Consider the following 26,165-nt stretch of genomic DNA (forward strand, 5'->3'; position numbering starts at 1 on the left):
AGATGAAGAGCAATGATTTGCAAGTTGCAAGTTTTTTGTTTTTTTTTTCAAATTAAACTGCATCAGGTGCAGTGCTGAAAAACAGTAGTCAGATCCTTTTACAATGTTAAAATAATTACAAGTGAAAGTCCTGAATTAAAAATGATACTTAAGTAAAAGTACAGACGTAATGTCAGCAAAATGTATTTAATATAGGCCCCCAAAAGTGAAATAGCCCACTCATAATGCAGCAAGTTCGCTCTTGTCAGTGTTATATTATTATAATATTGTGTTATTAGTAGGGCTGTCAAAGTTAACGCAATAATGACGCGTTAACGCAAATTTGTTTTAACACCACTAATTCCTTTAGCATGTTAATGCAACTTTTAGTTTGTAGTGGGCTCAGGACAGATACTGGCATCATATTAAACTAGAAAACCTAAAGAATCCATTAGTAGCCTACCAACCCTGTCATATGGCTTGTCAGAAGAAGGCTAAATAACGCTTTAAACTTACGCAACATTTTGGTTAGGTAAAACTGGCATGGCCATTTTCAAAGGGGGTCCCTTGACCTCTGACCTCCAGATATGTGAATGTGATATTGTTGTCTGTTGGGCTGCAGTTTGCCATGTTATGATTTGAGCATATTGTTTTATGCTAAATGCAGTACCTGTGAGGGTTTCTGGACAACATCTGTCATTGTTTTGTGTTGTTAAGTGATTTCCAATAATAAATATAAACATACATTTGCATAAAGCAAGAATATTTGTCCACTCCCATGTTGATAAGAGTATTAAAAACTTGACAAATCTCAGTTTAAGGTACATTTTGAACAGATAAAAAATGTGTGATTAATTTGCGATTAAATATTTGAATCGATTGACAGCCCCTATTAGTCTGTTACTGATGCATTCATGGGCGGATTATGACAGGAATATTCAGCCTTTTGTTACAGTGGCCGTTAACAGTATAATGATAATGCATCCGATCGATAAAAGGGTCAAAGCCTTAGAAATGTAATTTAACAATTTGACACCGTTAAAGGCTTGTGAACACTTGGATGAATAGCAGCTTATGGTGGAAGTTTTAAGAATTGATGGAAGGGATATAGCACTGCACTGCCATGAAAAAAAATGTCTACAGCGAATGCCACCCACCTCTTCCTCAACAACAGGGGTCAGCAACCTGCGTCTCTTTAGCTCCTCTCCAGTGGCTCCCTGTTGATTTTTAAAAATTTAAATGAATAACTGTTTTTTGTTTACATTTTCATTTTTATTTATCATTGTTGTAGGTCCATGGTACGATGGTACGATGGTGTATTAGGGCCACATAGAAGCAAAAAAAAAATAATCTGAGATTGTGAGAATAAAGTGATACTATTATGAGAATAAAGTCATAATATTATAAAGTACTAATTTTACGTGTTATTTTCTTTTTTTTCTCGTGAAGTTATGACTTGATTCTCATAATATTACGACTTTTTCCCTCAATGTGGCCCTAATACTCTGTAGTACATGTGCTCTTTGGCCCTCACTACATTAGACTTATATACTATATACCAGTGGCGGCTGGTGGATTTTTTTTTGGGTAGGGCCAATCAATTTCAACAAACATCCTAGTACGATTCAATGCAAAAAAAAGGTATCAAAAACGCATTACTACTTTGCAGTTACATTTCTATCATTTATTCCAACACTGACATAAGGACATCTTATTCATACAATTCAATTCCCCTCATGACGGCAGCCCCGTCGTACGCCTGGGCAATAAGTTTGTCTGTTTGTCCGGGTGGGAGTATGGTGCTCAGCCTCTCCATAAGCGCTGTAGCGATGGTGTCAGCGGTCGCGTTCTGGATGGTGATGTACTCGAAGAACCGCTCTTGTACATTACCGCTAGCATCTATGTAGCGTAGCACGAGCACCAGCTGGCAGTGGGTGGAAATGTCCGTCGTCTCGTCCGCTTGAATGGCGATAAAATCCGCGTTTTTGACTTCCTCCAGAATGTAATCCCTTACAACCGACAGCATGCAGTCCAGCAGCTCGTTCTGTACCGTCTTCGACGTGCCTTTGAAAACGCTGGCTGTCTCGAGGTGCTCCTCCAGCACACTGTCGAGGGACGCTACAAAGTCCACAAGTCCCTTGAACACGCCGGGGTTGTCCGAGGAGTCAGTCTCGTCATGCCCACGCAAGGCTAACTCAAAAGCCCCGCAAAACTTGACACAATCAATTATTTTTGATAAAATGTGCCGGTTTTTATCCACCTCCTCATTGTGCTTCTTTACCGCAAGCCTGTGTCCTTCGTCCAGCTGCATTGCAATGTTCACTCTGCCTAGCATAGCTAGCTTCACGGAGTTATCTATGTGCATCCTGGTGTTCTCGTGTTTTCTTATTTTTTCAGACAAGTGTTTCATGTCTCTTACTCCCGTCTCTGCCCATGCTGAATCTGACCCTGTCGACTTAAAAAGCACGCATGGGAAGCAAAATACAGCATTAGCTTGACTGCATCCAGCTAGCCAGGCCTTCCTCGCGTACCAGTCTTTACAGAAGCTCCGCATGTGTCTGTTGTTTTATGCTGAGTCCAGGAGGTTGATCTGGGCCCAGTTGTTTCACCAGGAGTTTCTCCGCCAAAGTCCTTCTCTCAAACGGGTCTTGGAGGAGAGATTTGATCGAGTTAGGGTTGAGTCTTGCAAGAGTAGCGCTACTAGTGCTTGGCTGTTCCATTGTCAAGATCACGCGAGAACTGACATGAGCCCTGACGAGAACAGAGAGAGACACACGTGAACGTGAACGTGCGCCATGGGCCAAATCAGTTTGGCCCCCCCGGAAGTCTTTTTTACGGCGCTGATTGGATGAATTGTATGTCATTCATGCTTGTAATCATATATCTTTAATCAGTGATTGGCTGTACTGCTTATTAGACCCGCCTTCCTTGGGCCAAATCCATTTGGCCCCAGAAAGTGCATGTGAGCAGTTGAGAGGTGCACTAGCAGAGAGTTCAAGGAGGAAAGCAGATATTTGGCGCAGTTATCCTATTTTACAAATATTACGGGTATATTCCATAGGTCAAAAACACACATATTGACAATTTTTAGAATTTTTATAATTTTTATAATTAATAATTTTATAATTTTTTTTTTTTTTTTTTTTTTTTTTTGGTGGCTCAAGGTGGGTGGGGCCAGGCCCCGTGGCCCTCTATTGGCCGGCCGCCACTGCTATATACTTAGACTATAAACTTTGTTACCTTCATCACAATGATCAAATGTTTTGCGGCTCCAGACCGATTTTTTTTGTGTGCCTAAAATGTCTCTTTTGATATTAAAGGTTGCTGGCCCCTGCTCAACGACGATGCCCTTGAGCAAGGCACTGACCCTACCAGCTAGATGGTGCAGGCAGCTGAACACAGAGTGGTGCAGGAAATGTCTTCAGCTTTACCGTCTCTTCAATGAGCAACATCCTGCAGCTATTTGACTCACTGTGTGTGTACATGAGATCTCATTTCAAAATCACGCCTCTGTTTCGCGCGTTTATTTACCCCCCTCCCTACCATGAAGCACGAGCTACTAATCATGCACAGGCGTGCACCAACGTGCTTTTTTAGCCCACATTTCTTGGCGGAGTAAAGCTGCATTCCGCCCCACCCCTTCAAAACAACACCATCACCACCACTGTAACCTAAAGCAGGAAGCACCGACACACGCTGCTTTCTTTCCTCTTTTATTTGTTTGGTTAATACGGAGACACTTTGGTGATTACAGCAACGGAGAAGCATATAAAGGGGAGAAAAGGCGTTATTCCTGTTGATGCTGTTGACGACCACCGCGGAGAGAAGACTGACAGTTGGTTCCATCCAGTACAAGGCTCAGGCGCAGCTGTGGATGAATCTGACACAGAGCAGCTCGGAGAAGGGTATGTGCGCAAAAACACACATACAAGGCGAGAAAGCCAGTGTAAAAACACAGATACACACATGTGGCGGATACCTTGCTATAACCTTACTGCTTTTATTCCACCGCAGGATGCAGGATGCGGGCTGTACTGATAGTAAACATGTTATCCACGTCCACTTGTTTACAACGCGCAACAGCCGTTTCCAAACCTGCAGAGACAAAGATATGCTCGGAATGTCCTTTTCTTGCTCGTCCGAGTAACTCGTAGTAAGTGTTGTTTAATCAACATCACCGCCACCAGACTCTGTCTCTGTCACTGCTCTGTCATGTGCTTTGACAGCGTCGTCGCCCCCCAAACACCAATACTACAACCACCAACCCTCCCTGTTGCTATCTCTCCCTCTCTCTCTCTCTCTCTCTCGTTGAACCAATCCTCGTTAGCAGTCCACGCAATTTAACGCGTCTTTGCTTAGTGGCAATATAACACGCCTTGTCGAATAAAACACAAGGCCTCATGTCAATCATTACACGGTTGTCTTCAATTCGGCAAACATGCCGCACGCCGGGCGAGACTTTAACCCAATAAAAATCAGAGTTTTTTAAATTGCTCCCCACACTGTTTGCTACCGGAAACCCCAGTGTGTTTTGATAGTAGGACCAGGGAAACCAGTTCTTAGGTTTAACATTAATTGAACGCGCGTTTTTGATAGGCGGATCATATATATGCCGAATTTATCAGATGCGCATAACGATTCTTTTAAACTATAAATCGTGTTACATAACGTATAACATAATGCACCAAAAACCGTGTCTTCTTTAAATTTGAAAGATTTTAAATGGAGTTTTGCACCTATACTTTAGGATTGTATATATGAGGAAGGAAACATGTCAGTGTTTGTGGTTTAAATATTTTGTCTTGGCCAGTGGATAGACATTTCAGCTGTCTTGTAGTAGCCGTAAACATATAGGCTACACACTGTATAGCCTTGAGGAAAATGAAGTATTACATCACTGTGCATCCTAAGGGAGGGCTGGTCAGCAGCAAGCTCCACTTGTTACTCCACTTTACTTGAAAACAGTGAAGGCCTGTAACAGAAACCGTAGTGGTTCCATTGAATAACTGAACAGACCAGCTGTTGACCGCTGCACTGTGAAGAGAACTGCCAAGATGTAACAGCAAGCATATGACAGGATCAGAATCAGAGTCAGTTTTATTGCCAAGTGCATACATACAAGGAATTTGACTCGGCTTTTATGGATCTCTCTAAGCATACTTAAACAGAAATAGAAAAAAAACAGCTAAAGACAATGACAACAAAGCTGGTGAAGATATATGTGCTGTCATTTTAAAACATTGTCTGTTAGTTACATGTAAAAAAAGAAAGAAAAGTCTGTCGCTGCGATGCACGCTCTATAAATAAAGTACTCACACATGAGTGGCTGCTTACGTCTGAACAGCACTGATTTACTAAAGCCTGCAGCCCTGGATGTCCTCTAGCCAGGGAACACTCAGCAAGGTAACCTCTGGCTCCATTTGATACAGACTACATGTCGGTTTAATCACCACTTCTTTCATCCCCCTTTAGTTGATAGAGACAGAACACAAAGCAGAACGTTCATGCTGTCTGAAACACGGAGGAATCTCATTTTCAATTTCATCATATCATGGAGACCATGTAACATGAAAATCACGCTGTCACGGTAACATGTATGGTTGGGCAAAAAAATCGATTCACCTATGTCATTTTTTTTTTACAATTTTGAAATCGATTCGTTTAATGCCAGAATCAATATATTAATTTGCTTAATTTGAGTCTATATGGAGGTAGAAGGAAGTTACCACTTTTATTGTTGTAGTCTGAGTAACGTGACGTTATATCTGTCCGTATCCGTCAACCAAAACAAACAGTAGCCGGCCGGCCGTAGCGAGCAGAAACCGGTAGATACGACAGAGCAGAAAAATGGCTGAGGGTCAGCGTGGATACGACCTCCACCCTCACATGTTAAATCCAGCGTGGTAAACACTACACATCCAGTAAAGGATGGAAACACTTTGGGTTTCACACATTGACAGGAAAAGCGGAGCTAGACATCACGGTTAAAGCTGCATGCTAACTCTGCCATGAACAGGAAACGTTATCGTATCGAGGTAATTCGGCCGTTGCTCTCATCTCCGTGGTCAAATCAGCCAACGCTACAACTGTAGAGCACCCATATACTGACATTTATGTTAAATGTATTCAAACAGCCCCGACGGAACTGACCATGGATAAAGAGAACGGAGCTGACGGTAAGAGCTAGCGACGGATTTGGTGAAGGTAGAGGAAGTATACACGTGTGACTACGTCCGGTTTTCAAAATAAGGTGTTAAAAAAAGGGAACTGTATATACAAAAGTACACATATGGAAATAAGACTGATTGGATTATATTCATCAGAAGTATAAAACATTAAATATCCCTTATATTTTAAAAAGTAAATATCACAAATTTGTAACGAAAAGTCTTTATTCTTTGATTTTTGGGTTGCTGGAAAAAAAATGTAACAAATAATGCCTGACAATGACTGATATATTTGACGTCAGGTCAACTCTGACTACATAAGTGCTGAAATCAAACATTCTTACTGGATTAATTTAGATATTTTCCAAAGTAAAAGTCCCTAGAAGTGTATGATTCAACTTTTTCCCATGGCCTAGTGTTAAAAACGTTAACAAAATTCACAATAAATCGTAATATCGAGTCGCAATACACATCAAATCGGCACCCAGGTATCGTGATAGTGTTGAATCGGAAGATATGTGTATCGTCCCAGCCCTAGTAGCATGATTGTACTTTTCGACACAGATCGATGCTGCAGTGATAGAGATCTCTTTGGGATGATCTTAAAGATTTTGTGGCATGTCAAGGATTACTAACAAGACAGAAAAAGCTTGTATTGACGTATATACGTAGCCGGATGCCGGCAGTTGGAGGTAAACCTTCACATAGTTTGAGCAGAAGCTCCTGTTTGCCTGCGACTACCTGAGCTGGGGAGACCGCAGGAATGCATTTCATTGCATTTCATTGGATTTGCATCAGCTCAGCTCAGCCAGGAACAAAAATACCAAGAGGTTTGCTCAGCCGTCACGTGTGTCACTCTGCATTCCTCCGTCTTTATGTACAAGAGCTTATACCAGCAGGCCTCTAGTGTAGCTTTGCAGACAGTTTCAAGGCGTTTTGTTAGAATTTTCCACACTAAGTGAAGTCTTCCATGCTGCCTACTAAATATGTGTGTGACTGTAAGCTATATCTGCATTTTGCAGGTGATACACTGAGGTTAGTCAATTTCCGTTCGTCACACAAACTTCCTCTCTTTCTCTCACTTCCCCCTCCTGTCTGCGCCTGTTCTTGGCAGACAGGTTGAGTCACATTACCTGCTATAATACGGACACCTCCTCTGCAATAACGCAATACTTTTTGTCAGCTTTGCCCAAGGCGTGGTGCTGCCAGTCATCACAGGGTGTTATTCACCGTCATCCGCGGTGGCGTCACGGTCTACGGTGTGTCAGCTCCTTTGCGGGGATCGCAGCAGATGGTGGAGCTGAATATTTTGCCAGCGGATCCGAGTCGACAGGTTGTAGCTCTGATTATTAGATAGTAAACCCCAGGTTGTGTGTCTCCATTGAGGAGCTTATGCTTCAGGCCTCGAGGCTATATCACTAGGACACCCCCAGGGACTCAGAGGAGGTGCCCATGCATAGCAAAGCAAAACAAATATATGCTTGAATTAACAAAGCAAGAGCCATACACAGCATTGGACCCCTGGGAGTATTGTTTGTCCACTAGAGTCTAATATTTCCCTCAGAGCCATATGTGCGATTCCAAGAGGAAAGTCCCACAGCGGTCCAAAAATGTAAAGAAGTTGTGCAGAATAACAGCTGTTTATTTGTCTGTACACTCACCCCTCCTCCTGCAGAACAACATCTGAGTCAATTATGTTCTGTTAAGAAAGAAGGAAGCTGCAGTAAGAGAGCAGCGGCCCTGGTGTTTCAGACGGGCAGCTGGAGCCCACAGGCCAACATGCTACAGTTGAGCCAGACGCTCACAGCTGACTGGTCTCTGAGCTGACAAAACTCTGACGTCCCTTCTAGCCTGGTCCCTCGTCATACAGCACTTATTCACAGTGTTGAGCTCAAACCAGACCGTCATTTCTTATCTAGGAAGAGTGGCGATGGTCATCATGATTGTGTGATAATAGCAGTGATGAGTGTCAATGCAGGGCTTTATCTATTGGTTAAGAGTTTGCCAAGCAGCATAACATTCCTCTGGAGATCAGCCAAAAAATGTACAGTGCATTCATGGAAAGTCATTCTAAATACTTCAAGAAACTGTGGATTAGTTTGCTACCACAGCTTTGTGTTTTTATGTCCCTTCTGTGGAGTTCCTCTTTCTCCTGCCAGTGGTTGGTGAGCATTAACACCTTCTAAGAAAAACCCGTCAAAAGTCATCGACCGTCTGCTAAGCTTCATCCTCCTTAGTCAGTGTTGCTACGTCTGACAAGCTTTCGGTTTTCTGTTCTTAAAATTAAAAATTCGGAGGAAATATTTGAACTACAGCTGTCAAGGTTAACATGACAATAACGCATTAACGCCACTTGCAATTTTGGTAGTGGGCTTAGTTTTAAGGTTAGAGTGAAGATACTTGTATCATAAGAAACTAGAAAAACTAAAGAATCCATTGGTACCAACTATGTCATACTAGCTTGTCGCGAAGGAAGCTAAATAACACTCAGAATCGACGCAAAATTTTGGCGAGGAAAAACTGGTATGGCCATTTTCAAAGGGGTGAAAATGGGTGCTATGGGTACCCACGAGTCTCCCCTTTACAGACGTGCCCACTTTATGATAATCACATGCAGTTTGGGGCAAGTCATAGTCAAGTCAGCACACTGACACACTGACAGCTGTTGTTGCCTGTTGGGCTGCAGTTTGCCATGTTATGATTTGAGCATATTGTTTTATGCTAAATGCAGTACCTGTGAGGGTTTCTGCTCAATATCTGTCATTGTTTTGTGTTGTTAATTGATTTCCAATCATAAATATATACATACGTTTGTATAAAGCAGCATATTTATTGTTGATAAGAGTATTAAATTCTTGACAAATCTTCCTTTAAGGTACATTTTGAACAGATAAAAAAATGTGCGATTCATTTGTGATTATTTGCGGTTAACTATGGACAATCATGTGACTAATCGCGATTACATTTTTCAATCGATTTACAGCCCAAGTTCTGGAAAGGTTAGGGGGAAAAAAAGACCATCCAAACTCTCTACATTCCAGGTATCGCTCTTAAGGCCAACGCACACCGGGGTCGAACGGCGTGCGTCAAAACTGCCGCCCCTGTTATTTTCTATGTACACCCCCCACACCAGCGGCGACGCTCGTTGACGTGTCGCGCTACGTCACTTCACGCCACTGTCCTATTTCACGCCAGCTTGACTTCTGATCTCTTCACTCACCTCATGCTGTCTCTGTCTCTCGTGTGTGGCGATGAATGGATGAGGAGAGACTAGTTGTTTAGATCCAAAAAATGTCCCAACAGCTTTTATCCCAAACAGAAGCACATGGCTAATTATTATGCAAAACAATCATCGGACCTTCCTGGTCAAGTTTTTTTCCTTCCGTGGTGAAGGCATGACCCGCCCTACTCTGCGTCTGGTTGGCTTACCCTAATATTCTTACCCTAAACCCTAAACAAGAAGGGAAGGTCCGATGATGTGATTTTTGCATAATAATTAGCCATGTGTTGCTGTTTTGTTGCACAGAGAGACTGTGTATTTTCTGAAAGGATGGGCCATCGGGAACAATGGAAGTGTCCACACATGATTTAAAGCTAAATACTCGAGACGCGCTGCAGCACGACGCTTCCTTTTAGTGCTAGGTTGCTTTTCCTCTTTACTCGCTCTTTCACCTTTACCTTGACTTTTCAAACATGACAGGCTGCCAGGTTGTCCTGGCAACCTCCCAGAAAAATAAACAAGTCGAGGCTTAAAGAGAAGTAGAAAGAAAGGAAGTGAGGCTTCCTGCAGCGGGCGCTCATCTCTACACAACCAGACGCCCACCCTCAGGGACCAGATGTTGACCGTTGACCCCAAATCTCTCATCAGGAGTAGACTACTTTCACTAGTAGATAGGCAGTGTGTAACTTTATCACTATTTCTCATCTCATCACTCTCTCTCGTATCCCCTCTACACACACACACACACACTCACACACACTGGCTCCGTATTCATTACGTAATTGACTCTCAGGAGAGAGCAACACGGTGCAGTCACTGAGGGCAGCCGGAGGGTTAAGAAGAAGCTGTTGTCTCGTCTCTCGCTTGCACAAGAGCAAACTTAAAGCGAAACAAAGGAACCAGGCAACGGCAGACAGACACACACGTGTTCCAGCCACTTAGTGCTAGACTGACAAATTTGGGTTTGTCAGCATGTTGTGCGGCGTTATGCCAGCCAGGCTTAAATCAAATATGCATGCAGTGGTTGCTGTAGAATACATGTACTGTAGATAAGTACGTCACTATTGGTTGGTTGTTGAACGCTGCTGCGCTGCTGTAACACATCTAGAAAGAGGCTGTTTAGACCAGGGGCTCTCAAACTTTGTGGGGCCAGGGAAAGAAATTTCCAAGGACCCCCCCTTAATCGTAACACTGATTAAGCGTAATGCTTACTACCATTTATTACACGGTTGTGTTGAATACTAGATTCTGACTGGTCAATCACGGCGTTCTGCAGTCTGTAATTTCTTTATAACAGACCGTTGCTATGTATAGCAGACCGTTAGCTCTGATGTCAGACTCTGGCGGACCGTTTTTGTGTCAAAATATTGGTTTCTTCAGTAAGTAGCCGTGTAATAAGTGAGATAATGTACAGCTAGTGGGTCATTGTTTTGCGTCGGGGTGCAGCATCACACTGTCGGGGATTCTTTCACAACAATGACCGGCTCGCTGTACATTATCCCTTACTTATACTCTTAGATGCCATTGGAACTATTTGTATTCTAAAACCTTTCAACCTTAATCAGACCTGTTTCATAGTGATACACAGAAACACATTTCAATTTGAATCGTGTCAAGATAAGATGACATGATTTTTTTTAGTCCCAGAGCGGGGAAATTTGCAATATTATTGAATATTAATACCACTTATATACAGAGGGAGATTTAATCAAATTGCATTTGGACTCAACTTGACAGCATTATAGCCTATATTTCAATAAATTGATCTTACAAGCTTAAACAGTATAGTCCTAATAAATAGATATGTAAACTTACCAGTCTAAAGCTGACTTTCAGTGCTTCAGCTTAAAAATAATGAACTTATTGTTTTGAGTCAATATCAGCCCAAAACTAATGTGGCTGGGAGTAATGGACACAATATTCTTTGTTTTATTGGCGCAAATGGTCCCCATATGTAGAATTGCGCTTTTTAATGACACAGAACTATTTTATAATTTATAGCAAATGATTTGGTGGACCCCCTGACAGAGTGCCACGGACCCCACTTTGAGAATAGGGTGAGAAGCTCAGTCATCCGTGAGGGACTCGGAGTAGAGCCGCTACTCCTTTGCATTGAAAGGAGCCAGCTGAGGTGGTTCGGGCATCTAGTGAGGATGCCCCCCTGGGCGCCTAGGGAGGTGTTCCAGGCACGACCAGCTGGGAGGAGGCCACAGGGAAGACCCAGGACTAGGTGGAGAGATTATATCTCCACACTGGCCTGGGAACGCCTCGGGATCCCCCAGTCAGAGCTGGTTAATGTGGCCCGGGGAAGGGAAGTTTGGGGTCCCCTGCTGGAGCTGTTTTCCCCGCGACCCGACCCCGGATAAGCAGTTGAAGATGAATGAATGAAAAGAACAACATTACCAGACAGGATGTATGAATCTATGATAATACAGTATGATGCAACTTTGACCTTTTTCCTGCTTCATCTCCTGAAGTGACCCTGTCTTAGTGGAGTCACTGACCTAAAACCCTCCTAAATCCCAACAGAACAAATTCTCACCAGCGTGAGGTTCATATTCCCGAAAGATTAATTTTTTTTCCATCTGCGCCTTTGTGGGAAAGTTGGACTTGAATGCTTGTATTGTATTAGCGGGTGACGTTTTGATGTACTAACACACTGGTCAGAAAGAAAGAAAAGAAAACACACCACATTGTTTACTTGGCTCCTCACATCCATCTCTCCGAGCCGCGGTTTGAGGGAGTATCCTTCAGACAGGCCAATCCCGGTGGTGTGAAATCCATTCGAGAAGTCTTGTTTTGGCTTTGTTCGTAATTGTTTTGTTGCACAAACATACTTACCGTGGGTTTGATAAAGCCTCATTGTGCCGAGCGATATTGTTTCCAAACCTGATTGCTCCCAAGAGTTTTATTGCCGTGGTTGTTGGAGGGTAATCCATTCTCCCTTTTTGACAGCATTATAAACAGCTCATCTGATCCTGACAGGGAGATTTATGTTGCAACAAGGTAATACCCCTTTCATCTTCGCAGACCTACAGTCGGTGAAATAAATAGCTGTACCACCTCTACTGGAAAACAAAAGGATTGTCCTTCTTATCGTTTGATGAAATGTTACCTAAACCAGACTTGCAGCAGGCGGCCTAGAGAAGGTTTTCATTACAGGTTACGAGTCCTCCAGCTGTACCGCAATCCGTCTTGTGGACGCTGCTATCAGAGGCCACAAAAAATGTCAAATGTGGACAAAAAACATTTTCGTTGAAGTGTGAAACCTGACCTGGTCACAGAGAACAGAAAATAGGGCGAGTATGTGCTGCAAATACAAAACGTAAGGTAGGAGGTCAACATAAACTAATGAGCTCCTTAGTTATCCGTGATGAAGCCGCGTAAAAGCATTAGCAGCTTATGAGGATGTGGATGTGAAATAGCCGCAGCAGGTGATGATGGATAGCTCAGACAGATAGATAATAGCTCATATGTGCTGCAGACTCAGCTGAGTGGTAATGGATCCGTCCAGGTGCTGACCTGCATGTAGCCGCCTTATCATGAGAGCTTTTTTTCCATCCTAATGGTATATTTAAAAAAGGCAAACAGAAATCTTTCAAAAGATGCACTCACACCTGGCAATTAACAGCAATTTATGGGTTAATTTGGGAAGGAGCGATTAAATGTGTTCTCTCGTCGAGCGTTTTCCACCCCCCTCCCCCTCTGTCTAAATTACAGGGCGACGTGTGAGGAAAAAAAAGAAGGCAAACAAGTGTGTTTTATTTTAGTTACATGTAACAAATACTGCTGGCTGAGTTGTAATTGCAGCCTTATAGCCCCCCTCCTCTCTGCATCTCACACTCTATTATGTAACGCTCTTTTGCAAGTCCTTGCAGGATCTCAGCTTTTGATTGTGTAACATTCAAGAGCAAAACTGGCAGCAAAACCTCACGTTCAGTCACACAGAATCCCCGCGACGTCTCCCCACGTCCAACAGAGTGGATATCGGCTCTTGCGCCAAACCGAATGCACAGCCGCTGGCAATGAAATTGTGTCCCTTTGTTTAATCAAGGGTGTTTTTCAGCTCAGATATGATCCAACCCGTTCTCTCGGTTCACAAATGCTATTTCAAAGGAAGGTTGTGAGGCTTTTCATACCAATATTTCTCTAAAGAGCTAATCAATGTTAAGCTCTTATATATTTGGCGAATGCTAGTTCATTTCTAAAAGTAACTAGTGTTAAAATTGTGTCACAAATCTCATGGCTGTCTGTATCCTACATGTCCAGTGGAGAGTTAGCCGTGTGCAGATGTGTGTGATTATAGAAGTATGCTCTAAAAAGCCACTTCTGTGGAAAACTGCACAGAAATAAACCAGGGTCTTGTTGTTCATTCTTCTGGCTGAGTGCGGTATATCCACTAGTCTAAGGTTTGTTTTCTTTTAGTTCATTGGAAGTTTATCATCCAACATTTTCTCAGGAACTGTGAGATCAATTTGATAGCTGTCATGCAAATGTGTAATGTGATTCCTTGGATTCAGGAAAGGGACATTCAACCACCATAAAATACTGACAGGATCAGACCAGACTGTCAGAGTCAGTACAATCGAACCCTGAATAAGAAATTTTTAGGCGACCAAAATGTTACAATAAACTTTCATGAACTGAAAACACACTGTGGAAGGGGTGAAGTTGTAAGACAAATATGCAGACGCCGTGGTAGCCACGCCCTAAAGCATCCCCTGCTTTATGGTTTATCTGACTCTAAATGGGACCATAATTTACTAAATGAACATCATGCTGTATTGAAGAAGACTTGAGACTAGCAATTGAGACCATAAACTCATGTTTACAATGTTTACTGAGGTAATAAATCAAGTGAGAAGTAGGCTCATTTTCTCGAAGACCTCTATACAATCAGACTTCTTTTAACAACCAGAGGAGTCGTCCTCTGCTGGCTGTTAGACGTGCGTGCGTGTGCGTGTGCGTGTGCGTGTGCGTGTGCGTGTGCGTGTGTGTGGTAATGACCTGGTCATGATTTTATAATTTTTTTTTTATCATGATTGTTCAAAGGCCGTATTAACATATTTTTCGAATCCTTCGAACTGATTGACCTGTGATTAGGGAATACGAGAGGCCTCGCGGCATTTGAAATTTGAATAATTAAGCTGACACACGCTGCATTCATGAATGAATTAAGATCATTTTTCCATAATTGTTGGCGTTTGTACGGAGAGTTTCCTGCCTTCTTGGCTGTGCAGCCAGCCGTAATGTTTAGAAGCCTGGGCCAACATCAATGTGGACCATCAACAGACCATATATATATATATATATATATATAAACCACATTATCAAACATTTTTTAGCATAAAGGTTTTTGACAAGGGACAGTATGTTTTGTCCATGTATTGTTATACAATTAAGAAAGGCCAGAAAAGGAAATAGCCAAGGTGCCACAGATGATGAAAGCCTTTTCTTGATGGCTACGAAATTCTCCTAAAAGCCAAAAATGCATGCTGTGATTATTTGAAAGGGAAGGAGAATGGTCCTTCAGAGGAAAGAGGGTTTTTCTTCGAGTGCTGGGTGCAGGCTGAGATTTTGATTCATGCAATATTCAGCACCATAAACACTTTTAAAGTTTTATGCCTTTTTCTTTATGAGTATGAAAATTCTTGTTTGGTTTTTATGTTATTTGTGAGCTTAGCACTCAGACACCTGAGACTCTCCTTTACTTCACAGACATTTCTCTCTTCTTCCACTTGGAGAGAGCTGAGCTTCATTAGTCTACTCTTCTATCCCTTTAGGGGAGTTTACCTTTCAGGACATGCTGGGTCTTTTCAGAGACTTGGCAGTACACCTGGTGGCTGCTTTTTGGAGTTATTGCTGCTGCACTTTAGTTTCGACTAGTTAAAGGGCAGTATCGGACGCATTTCCGATACTGGTATCGGAAACAACTCTAGCTGTTATCCATTTGTCTCTCATTCACTTCAACATGTTGACAGGAAGAGCTGGGGATTGAAAAGCCGACCTTGTGTGACCCTTAGCAGACGACCCGCTCTACCTCCTGAGCCACAGCCATCTCACGTTTCTACCTGTTGATCGGTCAAGGTTGTTTCTGTAGCCCTTTGCCTTTTTTATGTAGCCGGGTTGCTGGCCCAACGTACAACCCCCAACCTGGAGGGCCAGGGTCATTTGTTTATAGGGTTGCCCTTCCCCTAGCCAGGTGGCCTACCACGGTTAATGAGCCCTGCCTGCCCGGGTTTTGAAATCAGAGTTATCCTTCTCCTATACAGCTGCCTTTCCAGGCTTACGAGTCTTGTCCACCCGGGTTTCGAAATCAGAGTTATTCCTTCTCCTAGATGGACTGCCTTACTAGGCTACGAGCTCCATCTATACCTGGCTAGTTACCCATAGCTGGGGCAAGGTTGGTGAGTGCCAGGACGTGTCCACACGCCGCTGTGCCTGCACACTGTACCTCTGGGGCCCTTGCTGCTCCGAGATCCCTTTACAGTTTAGCATGGGGTTGCAAGATGCCCAGATACCAGGTGTTGCCATGGGGAGGCCCTGTAAAGAGTGTTGGTGGTGGAGAGGCTATATGCTGGACATTCACACCCTGATGCATAGCCACCAACACCCGGTCGGCCGCGGTGCAGTTTAATAACACCAATAATGCTCAATTTTTCCCTCTGACCCTCTAAATAAACACACCAGTCTGCTTGGAAGCGAATTGAGACCCGTCTTTTGAAGCGACCCCCCCGGTTCCAGTTGTTTTGGTCCGCACCAGGCTTCCATTGACAGCTTTCACACCAGCCCAAACGAAGCGCACTAATCTGGCAAACGCACCAGTGTTTTTAATAGCTGTGTGTGACGCTTCGGTTTCACACACTGACTCGAGAGGTAGCCTGTCTTGCTTAGATAAGGAGGAGTGCATATAATCTTCACATAATATGCTGTTTACAGTCTTCTCCTGGTTTTAAACTCATTCTCTGTTTTCTCTTCCAGTCTCTGTCAGCAGCATGGGCCAGCATCTAGTAAAGAGGGAGGCACCCACAGACAGCAAGGTAAGAGCCCCTCACTGCAGGTGCTTTTGTGTCTTGTTTTGTACATCTTGAAATGTGTGTGTGTGCAAGCTGTTTGTCAAAACTGCGGTCTGAGAATGAAGCATGTGTTGGAGGATTTTCTTTAACCTTATCAGTGTGAACGCTGGCCTTTATCAGCAGGACTTTGGACTCATACTGATTTATTATGTTCAGCTTTCAGTCAAGCTGTTAACCACTTAACGGAGCACAAGTCTTGAATGTCTTTTAAGAGTGAGTGCTTATGTAACACAGCACGAAGGTTCTAACTTCTTCACAGGTAGTGTATTTATCTCGAAGGTCTATGCCCAGAATCATTTTTTTTTTGTTCATGTTTAGAGGTGATTTGATATATTTCTGAGCCGCCTACGTGTTCGTGGTTACAACTTACTTTCTCACCTGCGGCACTTGGATCGCGAATCCAGGTCTTGCGGTGATAACGCTGCCACAGGCAACACTTCATTCTCTCAAACGTATAGAGAAGCAGCACTCTATGAATAATGCAGCGGCTCAATGCTTCATATGGAGATTTTTGCTGTGGAGAGTAGTGGAGGGGACGAGGTGGAGAAAATTTGCAAATGTTTAGTTGATCTGTAATGCATTTTTATCCATGCATTATTTTGACTTAAAGGCCACTGCACTGGAGTAAGGACCTTCTACCTACACTCTGTTTCTTAGATCATGTATTATTATATTCTAGGTCTGTCAAAGTTAACGCGATAATAACGCAAATAGGTTTTAACGCTACTAATTTCTGCAACGCATTAATGCAATCTATCTTTCGGAGGTTGTAGCGTGCTCATTTTTAAAGAGTGGAGTGAAGATACTGGCATCATATGAATCTATAAAACCTAAGGAATCCATCGGTACCAACCATGTCATACTAGCATGTTGAGAAGGAGATTAAATAACGCTCCAAACTTACACTCAATTTTGGCGAGGAAAAACTGTCATGGCCATTTTCAAAGGGGTCCCTTGACCTCTGACCTCCAGATGTGTGAATGAAAATGGGTTCTATGGGTACCCACGAGTCTCCCCTTTACAGACATGCCCACTTTATGATAATCACATGCAGTTTGGGGCAAGTCATAGTCAAGTCAGCACACTGACAGCTGTTGTTGCCTGTTGGGCTGCAGTTTGCCATGTTATGATTTGAGCATATATATTTGTTATGATAAATGCAGTACCTGTGAGGGTTTCTGGACAATATCTGTCATTGTTTTGTGTTGTTCATTGATTTCCAATAATAAATATATAAATATATTTACATAAAGCAGCATATTTGTCCACTCCCATGTTGATAAGAGTATTAAATATTTGACAAATCTCCCTTTAAGGTTCATTCTGAACAGATAAAAAAATGTGTGATTAATTTGTGATTAATCACGATTAACTGTTTCTTTCTATTGCTGGAAGATGTTAAGAACCACTGATGCACTTAAATTAAGTGATTTTCTTTTGCAGACTATAGTAACTGAAGGATTTTAATGTAAAAAAGAAAAATCCCTCACACTGACACATTTTGGATAGTCAGCTTTTTAAAGGACTTCTGCGTAGATGGAATTGCTCTCTGATTCTTAATTGTGAATATTTTTATGGTTTATATACTCCTCTATGACAGTAAACTGAATATTATTTGAGTTGTGAACAAAACAAGACAGTTGAGGATGTCAATTTTGGCTTTGATTGATATTTTTCACCATTTTCTGACATTTTATGGACCAAACAACTACATTTTACTAATCGAGAAAATGATCAACAGATTAATCGACAGTAAAAAAAATAATTGTTAAACGCAGCCCTAGTTGCCATGGCAATATCCAAAGCATGATGGGTGATCGCCCTACAACATCCCCCCTCAAAACCACAAACCCTGCTGCTACAGCGCTCTGCGAGAGAAACCATTTCAACTGGAGGAAGTAAATAGATGATTGTGTCTATCAAAGCTGACACTAAAACCTCTCCAGGTACTCATCTCATTTAACCATTAGCTGTGGCTCGGGTGATCATCAGGACCCACAATGTTCTGCCGTCTGACGATGATAATTGACCATCCATATAGCACCAAATCATTATTCCCACAGGAACAACAATTCGTCACCATCTAGAAATTACAGATTTGTTTCGCAGGTTTTTCTATCCGAACAGAAGAAGTAGATGTGAAATGTTTTGATGTTTCAGTGCACTTGCATCTTATATTGCTGTCAAGTGAGATTTTATGCTTAAAAAAGGATTAAAGTCTCAGACGGAGAGACATTATTCTGGCTGATGGATTGTGTTTGCTGCTGTTTGTTCTGTCGGCGACCGGGCAGGAGCGATAATTGCACTTTAAAGCATCAGGATGGATCAATGAGTTTGCACTCTAAGGTTGAGTAATAAGCCTTTACATCAGTGCTCTCTGGTATAAGCAGGAAGTGTGATAAGTTTGAAGGTCTAGTGGCAAATTAAGTGTGATTTTCTTATTCTTCTTTTATAACAAACAAAGTCATTAAGCACCTCACAATAGGCATTTCTAATTGGCCCAGGAAGCAAGGTGCTCTGCCGTGCCCCGGGGGTTAGCACTTGACAGAAGATGTCTGCCTCTAATAGTGCTGTAATTAGATAGAGAAAAATATGTTTGAGAGATTTTTTTTTGGACTCATCTTTCTGCTCTGTGAGCGCAGAAAATTACAAGCCAGACATTGCTCCTGTACGCCAAGTGTGGAGGAGGATCAGGCTTAAACTGGGACAGTAATGTAATTTAATGACATCATGTAATTAACCCCAGCTTTGCTTTAAGTCCCTTTTGTCACAGCTTTTCAAAAATTACAGCGGCTATAATGGGTTCGGGCCATTATAGCTGAGGCTGTGATCAGAGTTGAAGAGGTTTCTTCTAGAGTGTTGTGAGCAAAGGGGGTGTAGAAAGAAAAAAACAGCATTTGGGGGGGGTCGCTGTAGGCTGCAGCGTAAAAACCTGCCTTGTGTGGTCTGGCTCGCGGCCGACTACCTGGCCAGTGCCTGTAACGGGCGGAGTGATCACGTTGGCGTACAGGGGAAGAGGGGAGCCCAAACCAGCAGGGAGGCTGATGGCTCAGCCCGCAGATGATTTGTTCCCTCACCTTGCAAAACACACTCTGGAGAGAGAAGAGCAGGAGCAAGAGAAGTGGATTAATTTGTCAAAGTGCGAAGCTGCCAGGAGAGGTGTTAGGGCACCAAAGCTGCATTGTTTAGTTAGCTTTATAATTGTATCTCTCTCTCTCTCTCTCTCTCTCTCTCTATCTCAATCATTTGTTTTTCCCCTTTCTTTTGGCTCGATTATCATGACATCAAAGTCAATTTAAAAGGTCTGGCAAAGCAGCCAGTTGTCATAGTGACAGTTAGGCAGGAACAGAGCGTGACAGAGTAAAGCAGGTTGTGTTTAGATGCTGTTGTCGATGGAGTTGTGATCCCTCTCCCGGTCCCTCATCATTTTGAGGAAGGGTGAAATGTACCCATACCTCCTTTGTCACACCTCTATAGCAGCTCTCTGAATGTTCACGCTGCTGATATTTTAAAGCCTTACATTGACACTTGGAATAACAGCGCCCCTTTTGCTCCTTAATGTTGTGTGTTTTGCCAGAGTAGAACCTGAGACACATAGTTGTGCTCAGATGTCCCTAAATGCAAATATATATATCAGCGCTGATTGGTGCAGATGTCTCCTGATGCACTGGATGGCGTCGGTTCAACACTGGATTACAGACAGATGTGACGGTGTGTAGTGCGCTGAGAACTTGCCAAATTTATTCGTCACTGCGTGCAAAGCCAACAAATTCCTCAATAAATAAATCAAAAATAGACAGTCGTTTTGTATGACTCTACAAATTCAGTCGTTTAATATTGCATTTTGTTTGATTTAACTAAAAAATGAAAGAAATGCAACTTGTAGCACAACAACCACTGTTTAAAATAACATCCATTTGCAATGAACCGTGTATTTCTGCCCTCACTGTGGTGTTTGTGCAGATAACTAGCAACCGGAGACAATGTTACATATCATGTTGAGATATTTCCTGCCCCGCTACAGTGAGAAGAATCGATTTTTTTTTTATTCAGCTATCTCAGACATCAACAGTAAACATCAGGATGTGGTGTCAAGTTTTCAGAGTTGTAGTGCACGCTTTTTTTTTTTTGTTCCTCCAGCCTTACCATTTTTTACTGATGCTGAACAATCAGAGAGAAATCCATCGCAGCAAAGACAGAGATAGCCAGTGCACTTTTCTCAGCTCGGGGAAGTGACTCCCGCTTGCTCTCGCTGCATGATTGCTCTCGCTATAGCTATTACCAGAGGCTCTCTCCACCTACAGATAAAACCTACACTCTACAGTTCACATTCTCAGATGGTGTTGCAAGTCATTTAGGGGAAATGTAGGATATCCCTAAGAAATAACTTACTGAAGAAGAATTACATAAGGTGCATTGAGTAAAGGTGGGAACGATGAATTAATATGCATTACATACTAGAATGCATTAATGAATAACTGACAGCAGAAAACAGAATCCAACTGTAAGATCAGACTGTTATTTCTTTGGTGTTGGATGTAATGTTTGCTTCCTACTGTTGGTAGCTGGCTAGTTACAGACATGCTAACGACTGTAATTCATATTAGAGCAGATAAACACACACAGTTTAATCCATTTCCTTACACTGTTACTCCTGTGTTTTTGGTAGAGATGTACCGATACTGGATCGGATATCGGTGGCAACGGGGCCGATCTATTCAATTAAATTTTATGTTTATATACAATATACATTATATGCTGGAATTTGAATTCCTGTTTTAGTTTTGACCAATTTGTTGCTGCATTTAAAAGGTTTACACTTGAATTGTAATTCCTGTTCATTTTTAACCAAGTTGCTGGTGTACGATTTATTATTTTTTATAATAAATAACAATTAAATAAATGTATATCTATGTATTTATTGGCCACATTTTATTAGTAGTTAGTTAGTAGTAGAAGTTAGTAAAGCAATGTTTAAAGGCAGGGTTGATGATGTTCTCCAGTCTCCACTATTTGTTATATTAGTTGAAATGGTCTTTACACCCCGACAGCGATCCATTACTGATGAGCTCTGAAAAAGGACCGGAAAAGAGTCGTCATCTGTAGCTGCTGTAATCCTGTAAAAACGTCTACCAATCACTGCTTCGCGGTCCGCTTGGAAAGAACCAATCAGATGCCTCCCTGCCTCCCTGCTCGTTCTCTACCCTTGGCGTGCACTAGCCTGAACTCAAAGCGCGTCGTCGTTGCACGTTTCCTGGAGAATGGAAGAGAAAACTCAGCCCTGCAGTAGCACTGCCGCGGTTACTTGTCATGAGGTAGCGTTGTTGAGTTGAGGACCTGAGGCGATGCTACTTTCAAATTATGCTAGCTTTAAAACATCGTCGACCTTATCTTTAAGTCCAGTTTCCTTAATCATAAAAGAATGATCCCAGTCACTTCCACACAGTGAGGCATACAGCTTATTAATTAAACACTGGTATCAGATCGGTACTCGGTATCGGCCGATACCCAAAGCCCAGGTATCGCTATCGGTATCGGGGCTGAAAAAGTTGGATCGGTGCATCCCTAGTTTTTGGTTTTGGGAAGCCTTAACAGTGGCAGTTTAGACCATTTCTGTGGCCACATGTGACTTTTAGTAATACCAAAAATATTAAACCCAACTATTAAGGCGGTAAAGCGGTCGTCAACTAATCTGAAAGTCGGCGGTTCGATCCCTGGCCCCTGCAGTCTACACGTCGAAGTGTCCTTGGACAAGATACTGAACCCCAAATTGCTGTTGGTGTGCGTGTGAATGTTTATCACTCCTGAGGAACAGGTGGTACCTCGTATGGCAGCCTCTGCCACCAGTTTATGAATGTGTGAGTGAATGGGTGAATGCTGACTAGAAAAAGTGACAAATAAATGCAGTTCATTTACCACCCAATGATACACCTCTAACAATAAACACAATAATACTCATTCAGTGCTAATGTACATTTTATCACTACAACTTCTCCTCTCTTGGGATAAGTGTGGGGTGAAAAATGTCCGAAAAATATTTGTCTCAGTTAGGCCCCCAGAACAAAAGGAAAAAAGAAATGCCACCCTCAAAACTCTTTAAATGCCAAGTAATGCCAACTGCTGTGTGTTGACCTTACTCTCTCACAGCCAGAAGTGAAGGAATAGGTGTTTTTAATCTATCAACGTCTTGATCCTCTTTCCATTTTCTTCTTTCTTTTCATGTTCTTCTTCATCGGTTGTGAAGAAGTGTCACTAAGATCACCTGTAAAAAGGTTGAAGCACTAGATTACCAGAACACCTACACAGAAATATAAAACACACTGAAAACTGAGGGGAAAATCACAGATATGGCCGCAGGGGATGGAATTTAAAGTAACAAGTAGCTCAAGTTGTAATGAGATTAATTATTGAAAAGGGGCTCTGGATTTGAAATGCTTAGCTGTCGGTCCTCGCTGGAAAGAGGCTTTATATGTGTTTTGAAACCAAGCATGTTGGAGAGATTATTTTACAGCGTAACTTCTCAATAAGTTGTTACTCTGTCAATCCCTCTTTGTGCCTGGTTGTGATCCAGTCCTGTTACTGAAACTACTGAATTGGAGAGACTGAATTGTCTCCAGATGAGGGAGCTTGAGGATCAGCCAGCAGACCTCCAGGCTTCAGCTCTACCATTGTACCCAATTACAGCGCTCTACTGTATGTATTGTGACCAGCCCAGCAGGCTTGTTCCTGTCTCCTCTGTTCCTCTGTGTGAGATCTGTCCACATCTGAATCATAATTACACTTTCCACACCTCAAGTCTGTTCTGATTTTGTACTATTACTGTTCCCAGAATAGCACTGCTTGACTCACAGTGTGATCAGTTGGAAGTTTAAACCACAAAAGTAAACCGTCGGTTGATGGAAGAGTTCCTCAAGTTAAGATGACAGTTACACTTCCTCTTATTGATCCTGCTTTTACTGTCGGTATTTGTGTTATATTGGGGAAAAATGTGAGCCATAAATCTGCCAATTCATCATTCTTTATTTGGGAAATATTATTGTGTGATAGTGTTTTGCCTTTATCTGAGTTATCACATATTACACGATATTTGCTTCACAGAAGGAATATTGTATTTCAGTGTTCTTCTTTTCTATGAAAAAGTCTATTGAATACCCTGAATGCCGTGTTTTGCTTTTCTCTCAATGACCCTCCACTTGCAAAGTGAGCTTCAGAAAGGCTTTAACTAAAGCACTGAATGTTATCTTAGTGCTCTACGGCAGTTTGGCCCCTCGTTAGGTAAATTGAATTACTTCCTTACAGCTCTGAATAACAGACGAATGTCCAAGATATTTGATTGTCCTCTTGACTTTATAGATTAGCATTATTATTGTATAAAACTGGCCTTTTGAAGGTAGAGACACAGTGTGTCTGGTGTGTTTTATATCAAAAGGAGATGATCCCATCCATCTCTGAATTGTAGACAGGATGAAACACTGATGACAGGAAGAGAATTCCTTTGAAAGTCTCAAATCAGCCGAGCCCTACAAGGTGTTCGAATGGCTGCACTCTTCATCCTCTCTCTCTCTCTCTACTCAAACATAAGGAGTACTTATAGGCACATTGGTCCCCGTCCAGTACCTGAGTACTGGATGGGGATCAGAGGCCTGAGTGGAGCTGAGGCTGAGTGTTCCAGTCTGAGATACCCATCAAACAAGCAAATATGCTCACAGACATTAGCCTTAAAGGACCAGTGTGGGACATTTAGGGGGGGTCTATTGGCAGAAATGGAATATAATATGAATAAGTATGTTTTCTTTTGTGTGTGTAATCACCTGAAAATATGAATTGTTGTGTTTTCGTTACCTTAGAATGAGCCGTTGATATCTATATATATATGGAGCTGGTCCTCTTCACAGAGCTGGCTGCCTTGTTTCTACACCAGAATGGACAAACCAAACACTGGTGCTGCAGTCGAATAATCCTTTTTCTCTCAGGAAGGTTCCTGACGGAGTGAAATGACCCGGAAGTATCTCAGTAGCAGCCATGATGAGAGCTGTTTGAATTCTCCAAATGCTGAGGAAAGGAGCTTCAATGCTTCCTTTACTATCTCCTTTAGCAGAGGATACACTTACCAAAGGAAAGGAGATAATAACATCCCACAATTCCTTGCGGCCGCAGCATTTAAAGCGACACACCATTCGGCCGTTCCTGATAACAAACGACATGCTTTTCTTGTATATTATTTTCATACGCTCATATACTAATTGGGATTCATGTTTAATATGAGTGGACAGTGACAACCATTTCATTTCACTTTGTTTTTAATTAATTATTTATTTCAAACATGTAACAAATACCTATATGGTCCTACCCCTTCTCCATAACTCGAACAATTAACCCAATATTGGGGGAGCAGCGCCTTTTGTAGTCCGTCTTCAGAACATTGTAGTTTCACCACAGCAGACCCGCGTCACTAACATCCGCCGCCGTCGCATCATAATTACGGAGTCTATTGAAAGTGCAGTCGGATTCTCTGAACACCACGGCCGTCTTTTCCTAAGTCCCTTTCTCATCTTTCCTTGACCTCATGACGTTTTCCATCGAGGTCAAGGAAAAGACGTTAGGACGTGATTTTTTTTTTTTACTTTTCGACCGCAGCCTGGGTCTAGATAAAGCTATTTGTGTTTTCCCTTTTTGCTTCGGCCGCCGTAGTTCTCCCACAGGCTCGGCTCACGGGAGAAGTTTCAATTGGTTGCAATCTGCAACCTCACCACTAGATGCCGCCTACACACTGCACCTTTAATATATTAATATATTTAAGCAGTACAAACAAGACACTCTTCACAGCACATATACAATGATAAAGGTGGCAGATGGCCCACTTGAAATTGTTCATAATTTTTGAAACAAAGGGTCCTTGATTCCAGAAAGAGGTCGACAGAAAGCAGGTTTCTCACTGTCGCTGGCAGATTTTATCAGCTGTAGCTAGCTAATTAAGCTAATGTTAGCTCAGTGAGTTTGTTGAAAACGCTGCATGCGGCAGCTGACTTTTTAATGTTTCCTCTTGTGTTTTTTGGTTTTGGAAAGGCTATACCATCCTCCAAACTCTTTACATGCAGAGCATCGCTCTTATTGCAGCTCAAAACACATTGTTTTCAACACATGGAGATGTCCAGATGTTGACAGGCCAGCTGTGCCTTCTCACAGTAGCTAAGATATGATCGGGCAGTCGCTGTTAAAGGGAGGTGTTAAGTTGAATTTGAGTGAGATTTATTTGCAGTTATATCAGTCACATCAGTACATTTGAAGTTTTCGCAGAGACAACATGTAGAGGAATGGCATCTTAAGATATTTAGACTTCGTTGCTCAACAGGTGTAAGAGCTCCATTATCACCTGCTTGTTGGCATCTGCAGGGTGGAACCTGGAAATAGCAAGCAAAAAGGCCAACAGGTGAAGGCAGAGAATAACAGGAGGCTCCCAGGAAAACATGAATAATTGGCAAGTGGGATCCAAATTGAGCTGTTTCTCTTGAACTTGCTCCACATCTCCATGCTCCAGGGTCAGGTGATGCTTCACCGTCTCCACCGAGGATGCTCTGCTTAACAAGACCTATATTTAATAAGCCACCGGTGGTGTGTAGGTGTGAAGTCAGTCTGACAGCTGTTGCCCAAGGACGGCATTAATCTGCTGCTCTGGTCCACTTAGCAAAAATTGCCCACATATTTTTTTTCCTCTTCCATTTT

General features: G+C 42.4%; 1 protein-coding gene across 1 annotated transcript in view; it reads left to right on the forward strand.

The window, feature by feature from the left end:
* Window positions 1-3,594: 3,594 nt before the first annotated feature.
* Window positions 3,595-26,165, forward strand: part of LOC119496528 (myelin basic protein-like) — a 52,076-nt gene continuing 29,505 nt past the window's right edge. The window contains exons 1-2 of the mRNA XM_037783908.1: window positions 3,595-3,884; window positions 16,348-16,406. Coding sequence (XP_037639836.1) covers window positions 3,779-3,884; window positions 16,348-16,406 — 165 coding nt within the window. The 5' untranslated portion in view covers window positions 3,595-3,778. The remainder of the gene's footprint in view (window positions 3,885-16,347; window positions 16,407-26,165) is intronic.

This window comes from Sebastes umbrosus, chromosome 11, assembly GCF_015220745.1.
Source record: "Sebastes umbrosus isolate fSebUmb1 chromosome 11, fSebUmb1.pri, whole genome shotgun sequence".
Classification (NCBI taxonomy): Eukaryota; Metazoa; Chordata; class Actinopteri; order Perciformes; family Sebastidae; genus Sebastes; species Sebastes umbrosus.